The 12,826-nt window shown below is 47.2% G+C and overlaps 1 protein-coding gene across 2 annotated transcripts; it reads right to left on the bottom strand.

Moving 5' to 3' along the window:
• Positions 1–114: 114 nt before the first annotated feature.
• Positions 115–7,362, bottom strand: TOR1B (torsin family 1 member B). 2 transcript variants are annotated; one of them, XM_043469820.1, is made up of 5 exons: positions 7,090–7,362; positions 6,190–6,455; positions 4,305–4,480; positions 2,592–2,719; positions 115–2,134 (listed from the first exon to the last, which is right to left on the bottom strand). In XM_043469820.1, exons 1-5 carry the CDS (start codon positions 7,286–7,288, stop codon positions 1,893–1,895), a joined length of 1,011 nt encoding a protein of 336 aa, XP_043325755.1. In that variant the 5' UTR covers positions 7,289–7,362; the 3' UTR covers positions 115–1,892. The 2 variants fall into 2 exon arrangements, 1 of the variants encoding a protein (XP_043325755.1); XR_006269618.1 differs by lacking the exon at positions 4,305–4,480 and having other exon boundaries at positions 1,978–2,134.
• Between the last annotated feature and the right edge of the window lie 5,464 nt (positions 7,363–12,826).

Here is a 12,826-nt window from a genome sequence, read left to right as displayed (position 1 = left end):
GCCAACCAGCATGTCCAGTAAGCCTAATTCACCCGAGTTAATAAAGAGCCTTTCTTCTCAGCTCAAACTTTTCAGAGCTCCCAAATAAAGCAGAAAAAAAATCTGCAAGTGGCGTCTCATGATAAAATTTAAGCTTTATTGTTTGACATTCAAAACGGCAACCCACTCCAGTGTTCTTGCCCGGAGAACCCCAAGGATGGCGGAACCTGGTAGGCTGCCATCTATGGGGTAACACAGAGTCGGACAAGACTGAAGTGAGTTAGCAGGTCAGTCCAAGCTCATCTACGTCTTATGCAGGGTGAGGAGGCTGGGCCGTGGGCATCTGTGGCCTTTTCAAGTTACAAGTCAATAACAGCAGTCCAAAGGTAGCCAACACGTCTTGAGTTTATTGCATCATTGTAAACAAGAAATCTTATCTCCTCCTGACCAGACACCCAAAAGGTTATAAATGAAATTTAACTTGGGTCCAACTTGAGGACATGTACTAAAAGTTTCAAGCCTCACCTTGGCATTTTTTAAAAGACTGAGTGTGATCCTCTATAAGGCACTGCCATGCTGAAGGAACGTTCCTTCTGCCACATCTTATAAATATAAAAAAGCTGCATGTTCTCATTACGTGTCTTCAGTTGCACTGCAACCACAAGATAGAGTGATTCATACTGGCTGGAATCAAAGTCTTATTTCCCCAAGGCCAGGGCAGTGCAGCCTGGCACCACCATAAAGGACATCATTCTTAGATGACACCCAGGACCAGCCACAATCATCTAAGGGCATCTGATAAAGGAACGGGCAATTATCCCTTCCCAGGTTTTAAAATAAGCAACGTTTCGTATCTCCATTATCTAAGATTCCCAAGTAAAAACATTATTAAAAATTAGCCATATCCTTGAAAACTCAAGCATTTCTAGTGTACAGTACTTCCTCTTTGGCAATGCAGAACCTGCAAGCTGACCGTTCAGTTGGCACGTGTCATCTGTGGAGAGAGATGGGGTTCTGCAGATTTCAAATGGTTCTGTGGAGTCAAGTGAAAAGCTGACCCACATGTAAACTGTAACAGACAAACATTCCACCGTGGGAACCAAGGACTGAAACTCAAAGCCAACGGCTGCATTCTGATCCATCTCTAGAGATGAGATGGCTGGTGGGACCCAGAGCCGTGGCTGAAATTCAGGAGGAGGAGGAGTACCAGAAAGGCTGCGGTCAACACCAAGTGAGAGTTGGAGATGGAATCCATGACGAGGGTTGTAAACAGCAGCAAAGCCACGGACAGAAGCAGAGGTCCTGCCCGTTCTGCGGGGCCGCAGGGGCCTGGCATGGAGCCCCCACCCCACAAGCAGACGGTTCACCCAGCCGTGTGCTCGGCCTTCAGACCTGGGTTCTCCCACGGGACAATCTGTGCCTGAAGGTGCCACCAGTGTTACCTGAAAATACTTCCTCTTGGTGAACGTGTTCTGTAAAAGAAAAAGAACTTCAGCTGAAGAGTGTTTCTGGCAGGTGAAAACCAATGCTCCCTGGCTTGCATTAGCCCTTGAACTTCAGTTCAGCTTCTGTGGTGTGGGTACCGTTGGGTCAGAAAGAGTCCTTGGCCTCTGGTTTCAAGGCACTTCTGTCAAGGGCAGTTAAGTGTGGGGGGGGGGGGGCAGGGGCGGGGAGGGGAGATTTCAAAAGTTCATTTCCAACTGTGATGAACAGCTGGGCTGCCGTCATGTTGCAACACAAGTTCACTTGACAGCAGAGTGTGATTTCACAAATCAACCCTTAGAACCTTCCGGATCCCACGAGTCCACAGGTGCAAATGTGCAAACTCCGAAGAGGTCTTCAAAGTGCTTGTTCGGGCCAGGCCCCAGGTCTGCTGGGCGCCCGGTCGCGTCTCAGCCTGCCTACACGAGAGCTCAGTAGAAATCCAGCCGTGACTGCACGGTCTTGCAGCCCTTGTCTGAGTAGATTTTCTCGTCCTTCGGGAAGAACGTCATCTCCTCTGCCACTCGGGTGACGACGTCTTCGTCGATGGCGGAACCGCGGGCCTTCATCTCCGCCCTCACGCACATCTTCACGTGTCTGTACTCCAGGGGCAGGAAGGGGATGAAGTAGTCGATGAGGTTCCGGTCTATCAGGCCGCTGTGCCACAGGCCACCTGCAAAACAGGGCATGGCTGCGTTTCCTGCCACTTCTGTCCTTGTCAGCCTGCCAGTGTGCGGCTCCTGCAGGGCCTGTCCTGATCCCCACCCCAGCACACTTCCCACGTCTGCAGCCCTCAAGACTCTCTTTTGGTCAAGCCTGATGTAACGGTTGGTTGGCTACCCCCGCTAACTGGCTTCTAGAATAGCATGCCCTCCAAAAAAGAAAGTCCCTACTTCAGCCAAGCTACAGGCGCAAGCGGATTCTGTGGTCTTGCGAAAGGCTTAAAGAGACAGATGGTTGGGACTTCCCTGGCGGCCCGGTGGTTAGGACCTGAGCTTCCACTGCAGAGGGCACGGGTTCGATCCCTTATTGGGGAACTAAGATCCCACAAGCCACAGGGTCAAAAGTAAAAAGAGAGAGAATGGTGATGCTTTGGGCAGGGCGCAGGGCACCCACTCGGGGAGACTCACTGTGTTTGTTATTGAAGACTCCGACAGACAGCACGGCCTCCAGGTCCTTCAGCTGGATGTCCTCTCTCTTTCTCCCGGCCCGCCAGAAGTCAAGGGCCGTCTTAGTTATGAGGTCCCCGCCTGCGTTGCTGAGTTTGCCAAAGAAACCAGATTAAAATCACACACTGACTTTATGACATATGCACACTACTATATATAAAAGATAACTCATGAGAACCTACTGTATAGCATAGAGAACTCTACTCAATACTCTGTGGTGACCTAGATGGGAAAAAATATCAAAAAAGAGTGTATATATGTATATAACACTTTGCTATAACCTCAGATATGCAGATGAAACCACCCTTATGGCAGAAAGCGAAGAACTAAAGAACCTCTTGATCAAAGTGAAAGAGGAGAGTGAAAAACCTGGCTTAAAATTCAACATTCAAAAAACCAAGATCATAGCATCCAGTCCCATCACTTCACGGCAAACAGATGGAGAAACAATGGAAACAGTGACAGACTTTATTTTCTTGGGCTCCAAGAAATCTGCAGATGGTGACTGCAGCCATGAAATTAAAAGACACTTGCTCCTTGGAAGAGAAGCTACGACCAACTAGACAGCATATTAAAAAGCAGAGACATTACTTTGCCAACAAAGGTCCGTCTAGTCCAAACTATGGTTTTTCCAGTAGTCACATGTGGATGTGAGTTGGACCATAAAGAAGGCTGAGTGCTGAAGAATTGATACTTTTGAACTGTGGTGCTGGAGAAGATGCTTGAGAGTCCCTTGGACTGCAAGGAGATCCAACCAGTCCATCCTAAAGGAAATCAGTCCTGAATATTCACTGGAAGGACAGATACTAAAGCTGAAACTCCAATATTTTGGCCACCTGATGTGAAGAGCTGACTCACTGGAAAAGACCCTGATGCTGGGAAAGATTGAGGGCAGGAGGAAAGGGGGGAACAGAGGATGAGATGGTTGGATGGCATCACTGACTCAATGGACATGAGTTTGAGCAGACTCCAGGAGATGGTGAAGGACAGGGAGGCCTGGTGTGGCGCAGTTCTTGAGGCCACAGAGGTCACATGACTGAGCGACTGAACAACAAACTACCACAGAAACTACTAGACTCCAATAAAAATTAATTTTAAGAAAAAGACTGTCTAATCAGGAAACATACCTGCTCTAAGTTTACTCTTTTTTTCCTTTTCAGTTTCTATGCAGCTTATTTTAAAGTTAAATATATAAACCAGTCTAGATGTATTAAAGGGTTGTAATGACTTCCTACTGATGTCACTTATTATCAGGAAACACTGTAAAGTTTTCTAAGATGGAATCAGATTGTGATATTTCTCTAAAGTTTAGTTTTAATCAAGGAGTATTTACTATGTACTGGTATACAAAAAAAAAAAAAGCATCTGCCCTCAGGAGCTGAAAATCCGTTTTCTCAGGAAGAGGGGAAAAAAAACAACTTGGTGTGTAACGCTACGACTTTTTATAAACCCCAGAGATGACATGTGTAGGTAGCAAAATTGCCTATTATCAGCAACAATTTCCTTCATTCGTTTCCTCCTGCCTCTGCCCAGTGCCATGCTGACATCAGCAACCTGGAAAAAGTCTGCAAGATACTTTTGCCAGGCTGGCACGTTTGTCCCCGGAACCTCATTCTAGCCCTGGGAAAATGAAGGGCTCTGTACATCCCCACTCAAGAAATGCCGCCCACTGACCTGAGAAAGATGAAGATGGCCTTCCGGTAAGACACGCCATCAATCTGCTCGTAGTAATCTAGGAACGGCTTGATTGCGTCAATGACTCCCGGGTGCAACTTATCCATCTCATCAAATATGAACACGGAGCCCGCACACGCACTCACGTTACCCCGGATCCACCTCTGTAACTGGTCCTAGACCAACCATAAAAGAAGAAATGGGACACGGGGACTCAAAGGGTATGCCCAGGGGAGAAGTGCTACGCTGTTCTTCACACTCAGGAGGGTGAAAAATCAGAGCTCTCTGGAGTTTAACAACAAAAACCACATCCTAACCTCCACTCACGGGGTAGCTACTTTTCCGAAAATTCATCTATAAAAAGTGGGGGGGAACATGGCCGATTCATGTCAATGTATGGCAAAAACCTCTACAATATTGTAAAGTAATTAGCCTCCAATTAAAATAAATAAATTTCAAAGAATAATAAAGAAAAAAAAAAGTGGGGGGAAAACCAGCAGAGATGCGTGCTAAAAGGCAAATAAGTGTTTTCCTAACTCAAATGAGGTACACAATGCAACTCTTTAAAAGTATAAGAAGTATAAGATATGTGAATATTTATCGTTTCACTGGTAAACAACCGGTAATTTTCATCTCACTGTAGATGGAAATCTCAATTTTACTAGACATACTGAGGAATGAGAAACTAGACTAAGCCCGGTGCCATGTCCAAGACCAGTGCCTTAAAATGGTGTTACAAGCACAGTGAACAAAGACGCTGACCTAGATGACATTTCACGACAAGCATTTGTGCCTGTATTTCTAGGGATTTATGAAAGAATTTGGAAAATAAGAAAATTACTCTTTTTGGCTGTCTTCCCTGTCTTACTGTTTATGTGGCAAATATCCACTTTTACTTCCTTGTTCAGTTTCTATTCCTTATTTCAGTCCCCACCTAACACTAAGTAGGAACACTAATTTTTACAAGAATGTCCATTTAAACAAGAGCCCGACTGGACAAGTTAACAATACAATGCCAAGAATGTGAAGAACGGGAGGAACAACGGGAAAAACCATTACTGAGGAGAAAAAAAATTTTTCTGGTTCTCACTGCTTAAATGCAGAGGCCAAGCTGAAGCTACATCACAGGCAGGAATCTTATTTTTTCATTTTTGGCTGTGCTTGAGGGACTTAGTTCCCTGACCAGGGATTGAACCTGTGCCCTCAGCAGTGAAAGCATGGAGTCCTAACCAGGAGACCACCAAGGAATTCCCAAGGGAGCCTTAAATAAAGCCATTTGAGTCTGTTTCACTTAACCAAGGGCTGTGACAGGGATGTTGCGCATACTCACTGCACAGCATGGCTACCCTGCAGACTGGGAGACAGGAGATTCAGGTTCCAGTTTCTCATTTGCCATAAGGTCACAAAGACTGTGGGGGGCGAGTCGCCTTCCCGCTCTTGGCTCCATCTTTTAATGGAACATCACCCCGCTGTATTGGGCTTCCCTGGTGGCTCAGTGGTATAGAACCCACCTGCCAATGCAGGAAATGCGGGTTCGATCCCTGGATCGGGAATATTCCCTAGAGAAGGAAATGACAACCCACTCCAGTATTCTTGCCTGGAAAATGCCACGGACAGAGGAGCCTGATGGGCAACAGTCCATGGGGTGGCAAAAGCTGGACATGACTTAGCACGCCCACACCCCCCTGTATTATTTTGGAATCGGTGAGGCAGAAGCTGCAGGAGAACTGCAAATGGCAAAGGGTCGCCAGGGTGGGGGGCTTGTGCCTTAAACCAGCGGGGCCTGGGGCTGCTGCAGCGCAAAGAAAGAAACAGAGGCTGGAGTCAGGGAGCCGGTCACCCAGACCAGTCGGAGAAGCCAGAGGACGGGATAACAGTTCCTTGCCTGGTACAGTTTTATGTGCTGCTCATGAGGGAAGTGCAGGGTCGACACAAACAGGTGGACAAAGTTGCTCTTCAGGCCTTTGGGGTGAAGATTTTCAGCCACAATTTGGCTGACAAAATTCTTGCCTGTGCCAGCCCAGCCGTGTAACGAGAGAGTCAGTGGTTTCTTGGGATTTTTGTTGTTCTTGAAGCCGGTCAGCGCCTTGAGAATCACCTCTGTGGCCAGATGCTGCCCAAACAGCTTCTCCTCCAAGTCCTGCTTGAGGGCTGCAGGAGCCAGCCCGAGAACGAGAGAGAAAAATACACATTAAACACGCACCAGAAGAGCAGCGCTCGTCCCAGCTGGCCAAAGTGGGAGGCACAGGTTCGCAAAGTGGTCCAGCATGGGATCTCTGCCAAACCCCAGGGCTGGCACCGAGGCAGAACCACGGGGCTGCGGTCACACGAGGCCACTTCCAAGGAGACGCACTGGAGAAGTAAGCTAACTAAATGTGTTCGCTCATCCAAGGACGGGCCCTCTCGACTGGGCTGCTTTGCTATTCCCCCAGCCACCCCTACCGGCTTGGAAGAAAACCGAGGGCCAGATGGCTTTCGGGGCGGACGCTGCACGTCTGAAAAGTACTTAACAGGGTCGACACGGCGCAGCAGGGCGGCTGCTTTCAGTTTCTTCTTATTGTCCTCCCAAGGAATGCAAACTTTTAGGGAGGAAGTTGGGCAGATCCCCCGCGATCCGGAGGCTCTCTCCGAAGACGCGGCTTCCGAGGCTGCAGCCGAGACCGAAACTCCACCTCTCCTCCCTCCTACCCCATCGAAGGGTGAGCGCGGGATGCCGGGGCGCTGACGCCCGCGGGTGGCCTGTCTCCCGCGCCCCGCGAGCCCCTCCAGGGTAGCCCCGCCGTACCCGACGCATTGAGCGGCCGCTCGCTGCGGCAGCACTCGGCGAAGCGGCAGTACAGGTCCTTGTAAGACAGGTAGCCGGTGAGCGCCGACGCGGCCCCGATGGCGATGCCCACAGTGATAGGCTCGAATGCCGCCACTACGTGGGCCGCCAGCAGCAGCCGGAGCGCCGCGGCGCCCCCAAGCCGCGGATCCAACCGCATAGCCCACAGGGCCGCCCGCCGCAATTGCCTTCGCAGCAGCCTGGGTCCCCTAGGCAGCAGAGCGGTGGGACGGACTTCCGGTAGCGTCACTTCTGCCGTCCAGGTCCGCCCGCCCCATAGGACGGCCTCGTTGGCGAGGGGCGTGGCTCGGTATCGCCATCTTTGTGAGTGGCACGAAAGCCGTCTCCGTTCAGGGGCGTGGCTCTGTGCCGCCATCTTTGTGAGTGGCACGAAAGTCGTCTCAGCTTGGTCCAGTTGAGTCGCTGTTTTGTCCGATTCTTTGCGACCCCATGGACTGCAGCACGCCAGGCCTCCCTGTCCATCACCAGCTCCCGGAGTTTACTCAAATTCATGTCCATCCAGTCGGTGATGCCATCCAACCATCTCATCCTCTGTCGTCCTCTTCTCCCACCTTCAATCTTTCCCAGCATCAGGGTCTTTTCCAATGAGTCAGTTCTTCGCATCAGGTGGCCAAAGTATTGGAGTTTCAGATTCAGCATCAGTCCTTCCAATGAATATTCAGGACTGATCTCCCTTAGGATGGACTGGTTGGATCTCCTTGCAGACCAACGGACTCTCAAGAACCTTCTAACACCACAGTTTAAAAGCACCAATTCTTCGCGCTCAGCTTTCTTTATAGTCCAACTCTCACATCTATACATGCCTACTGGAAAAACCGTCTAGAAAAGCCGTCTAGGGACCCGTTTGGTGGTTGTGATGGTTTAGTCGCTAAGTCATGTCCAACTCTTGCGATCCCATGGACTGTAGCCTGCCAGGCTCCTCTGTCCAGTGAGATTTTCCAGGCAACAATACTAGAGTGGTTAGCTTCTGTTTCGAACTGTTAGGTGGTTAGAATAGGGAAAAGGAGTCCAAAACGGCGGTAGCTAAAAGACCTGGAAGGGAAAAGCCCATGAAAATAGAACAAAGGAAGGTCCGAGGACCGGAGTGAGGATCTCAGGTAAAACAAACAGCACTCCTGGCTGGCCCAGTTTACATAGGACAGGCCCAGGGACAGAGAAACATATAAAGAGAGGAGCCAAAGCTCGCTCGCGCGCTCTCTCTCTCTTCCCCCCTCACCCCCGCCCCCGCGTGATGGGGCGCTCTTCTCTTCGCGTCTTTGGATCGACATGCCCTCACGCCTGGAAGATGGATTTTCCTGCTATCTTCTAAATAAAATAGAGCTGTAACACGGAGCTGTAACACTGATTTGTCTAAGAGCTATAACACGGTCTGTCCAAGACCGGAGAGCTGTGACATGCCTAGGGGGCTTTAATGTCCGTCACTCCAGATCTTTGTTGTGACGAGACAAAAACCGAGGCGTGTACACTCGCCTGACAAAACTCAGGCGTAACTTCTACTGTTTCTGTTTTCTTCCCAGATCTTTCACACTTTGCTTGGTCACCCCTCCTTTCACTTCCTCTGCAGCGTTTGTCAAGTTCTCCCCACCCACCTGCCTTCCTGAAACAGCTGCTGAGCACTGGACTGCGGGCCCCAGGCTGAGGCCTGGGGCTACAGCAAGGCAGACGTGTGCAGTCGAACCGTGTGCATTCTTCCATTGAGCTGCTACAAGGCCAGCTCCTTGCTGGATGCTGGGAGACAGCAAGGAATAGAGGGGGCTGCCCCTACCCTCTGGACCTCTGGGGGAGGCAGTCAGTGGATGAGGGTCCATATTGAGCTCTTTGAAGCTCAGGGGCCCTGGAGAAGGGAAGGCATTTGTCTAGACTCGAAAGAGTTAACCAAGTGAAAGTGAGGAGTAGAGTGTTATAGCCACGCTCTCCGGGAAACAAACTCACTCAGAAGGACAATGCAGATAGTGGAGTGCAGTTTATTAAACCGGCGGGCCCAAGGCAGAGTCTCCTCTTATACAAGGAACCTGACCAGCATTTGTGAAAATCTTTTATACCCCATGTGTACATGTCCAAACCCACCACCCCAAATCCCTTGAGGCTTACAAAGGAAGGGTAAATACAATCACAATAACCCCATCATTCACCTGTTATGTGTTCAAACAGTTAATAATCAATAAGCCTGCGGTTACATTCCAACCAGTTAATAACCGATAAGCCTGTGGTTACATTCTGATAGATACTGTCTGGACTATTCCGGAGGCAGGGGTGATTAGTGTCTGTTTTCTCTTAGGTGACGAGTAACCTGGATATCTTCAAGGTTCCCCTGTCCGGAGGGGGTCTTATCTTTCCATTGTCGTTCCCACAGGCACTAAGCAGAGAGTTCAGAGTCCATTGGAGAGGTGGCCGAGCACGATCAGCATGGACAGGCCTCAGATGGAGTCAAGGCCCTATGAATTCCTTCTTCAGAGTGTGCTATGTAGAGAATAGAATATGCAGGATGTGCGGTTTGGGGAACTGAAAGTATGTCACGTGGTGGAAGCTGGTGAGAATGGAGAGCTAGGCAGAGACTGGAAGGGGAAGGCTTCTGTTTTGGTGGGGGGTAATAATAAACTCTGGAAAATTCTGAAAGAGATGGGAATACCAGACCACCTGACCTGCCTCTTGAGAAACCTATATTCAGGTCAGAAAGCACCAGTTAGAACTGGACATGGAACAACATACTGGTTCCAAATAGGAAAAGGAGTACATCAAGGCTGTATATTGTCACCCTGCTTATTTAACTTATATGCAGAGTACATCATGAGAAACGCTTGGCTGGATGAAGCATAGCTGGAATCAAGATTGCTGGGAGAAATATCAATAACCTCAGATATGCAGATGATACCACCCTTATGACAGAAAGTGAAGAAGAACTAAAGAGGCTCTTGATGAAAGTGAAAGAGGAGAATGAAAAAGTTGGTTTAAAGCTCAACATTCAGAAAACTAAGATCGTGGCATCCAGTCCCATCACTTCATGGCAAATAGATGGGGAAACAATGGAAACAGTGACAGACTTTATTTTCTTGGGCTCCGAAATCACCGCAGATGGTGGCTGCAACCATGAAATTAAAAGACGCTTGCTCCTTGAAAGAAAAGCCATGACCAACCTAGATAGCATATTAAAAAGCAGAGACAGTACTTGGCCAACAAAGGTCCATCTAGTCAAAGCTATTCTTTTTCCAGTAGTCATGTATGGATGTGAGAGTTGGACTATAAAGAAAGCTGCGTGCCAAAGAATGGATGCTTTTGAACCATGGTGTCAGAGAAGACTCTTGAGAGTCCCTTGGACTGCAAGGAGATCCAACCAGTCCATTCTAAAGGAAATCAGTTCTGAATACACATTGGAAGGACTGATGTTGAAGCTGAAACTCCAATACTTTGGCCACCTGATGCGAAGATCTGACTCATTGGAAAAGACCCGGATGCTGGGAAAGATTGAAGGCAGGAGGAGAAGGGAATAACAGAGGATGAGATGGTTGAATGGCATCACCGATTCCATGGACATGAGTCTGAGCAAGCTCCAGGAGATGGTGATGGACAGAGAAGCCTGTTGTGCTGCAGTCCATGGGGTCGCAAAGAGTCGGACACGACTGAGCGACTGAACTGAACTGAACTGACTTGTGAGCTGCACGGGTTTGTTGAGAGGGTCAAAAAGAGGTGACAGTCACAGCAAAAGGTCTTCTTGACCTCTTACTGTCTGCAGCAGTAAGGGCTGTATCTGCATCAGCTCATTGGTACCCAGACAACTTCAAGAAGGACCACTGTCATCCCGTTTACAGACAGGGAAATGGAGGCCCAGAGAAGGGACGTCCCGTATCCAGAGCCACTCAGCTAGGAAGAGAGGGAGTGAACCAGGTTCTGTGACTTTCACAGTTCCAACCTCCTTCTCTCTGCACGGAGGCCCCCGGAGGCCACAGAGCTGCTCCTCCATCTCTTACAGTGGCACCCCAGGGAACATGCTGGACTTGGCCAGCTGCATGCCTGAGTCAGCCACTGTCCTCAGAGACAGCAGGAGAACTGATTAAACTCAACAGATAGGGTCTGGCAGCCAATCCACCTATTCACACCAGCCCACCTGTTCATACCAGCCCTGGTGGAGAAAGCTTGTTAGGGGGTCCTAGGAGAGGTGCTTTGCACACCTACCTTTAGGGCATAGGTTGGCAGCCCTTGTATGGGCCTTTCTCTGTACTAGGCTAGCCATCTTCAGCCTGGGGTATGTGAGTCCCTGGAGGAATAATAGGTGACTTCTCAAGGTCATGTGGGATGGATCACAGTAAGGATGCAATACATCAGAAATACAGCCACTTTCTTTCTTTTTTTTTTTTTTAATATAGCTGACTTATGGGCTTCCCAGGTGGAGCAGTGGTAAAGAATCCACCTGCCAATGCAGGAGACGTGGGTTTGATCTCTGGATCAGGAAGATCCCCTGGAGGAGGGACTGGCAACTCATTCCAGTATTGTTGCCTGGAGAATTCCATAGACAGAGGGTCCTGGAAGGCTACAGTCTATGGGGTTGCAGAGTTCGGACACAACTGAGCACGCACCATGTACTTGATGATAGCTTACGGTGAACGGTGTTGGATTCGTGATCTCTGAAGAAGATTTAGCTTCGGGACCAGGGACCAGGCTTGATCACTCAAGAGCTTTTGTGTAGCAGAGTTTTATTAAAGTGTGAAGAGGGGCAGAGAAAACTTCTGACACAGACATCAGAAGGGGGACGGAGAGCGCCCCCCTCGCTAGTGTTAGCAAGCGAGTTATACTTTTTAATTAATTATTACAATAAATCAAAACAATGTCTCAAGTTTGTGAAAAATTTACCAGACCCACTCCCATAATTTACATTTTAAGATAACAGGATTAGCCAGAAGGTTTTCAGAAAAGAGAAACTGTCCTCAAGGAGGATACATTTTTGTTATATAATTCTTAGTACAGAGTTTAAACTGAGTTGTTTGTTGTGTAATCATCAGGTCCGGGCTTAAAGAAAAAAATGTTTTATGTGACTAAGACTAAGGAATGTAGAGAAAGAAAAAAGATGTTTGTCCTTTCCTCCTCCTTGAGAATTTCACACCCCTACCTCTTCCTTTAGAGCCCCAGACCCCTCTCATCTCCTCAGGGACCCCGGACTTCAACCTGCCTAGGAATTGACTCTCTCTGTTGACTTACAGTGTTTTATTAGTTTCAGGTCTATAGCAAATGATTCTGTATATATGTATATAACTTTAAATATAAATATATATTAATAAATATAAATAAATATATAAAATTGAATAAATATATAAATATTATAAATAAATATATTCATTTAATATATTATATTTATATAATAATTTATAATAATTATAAATAATATAAATTATATAAATATATGATATATAAATATTTTATATATTATATACATTAAATATATTATATATGTCATATATTTATGTTATATATTATATATAATACATATAATATATGTTATATAATATTATTTACATTATATTTATATTATATGATATATAATATATATACAATTATATTGTATATATTGTATATACATATTGTATTAAATATACAATTACATTATACAGTATAATTATATATTTTTATATAATTATTATACAGAATAATTTATTATTATACAGAATAATTATATATTCCTAATTTA

The sequence above is a fragment of the Cervus canadensis genome, chromosome 5 (assembly GCF_019320065.1).
Source record: "Cervus canadensis isolate Bull #8, Minnesota chromosome 5, ASM1932006v1, whole genome shotgun sequence".
NCBI classification, from domain to species: Eukaryota; Metazoa; Chordata; class Mammalia; order Artiodactyla; family Cervidae; genus Cervus; species Cervus canadensis.
This window is presented reverse-complemented; position numbering and strand designations above follow the sequence as displayed.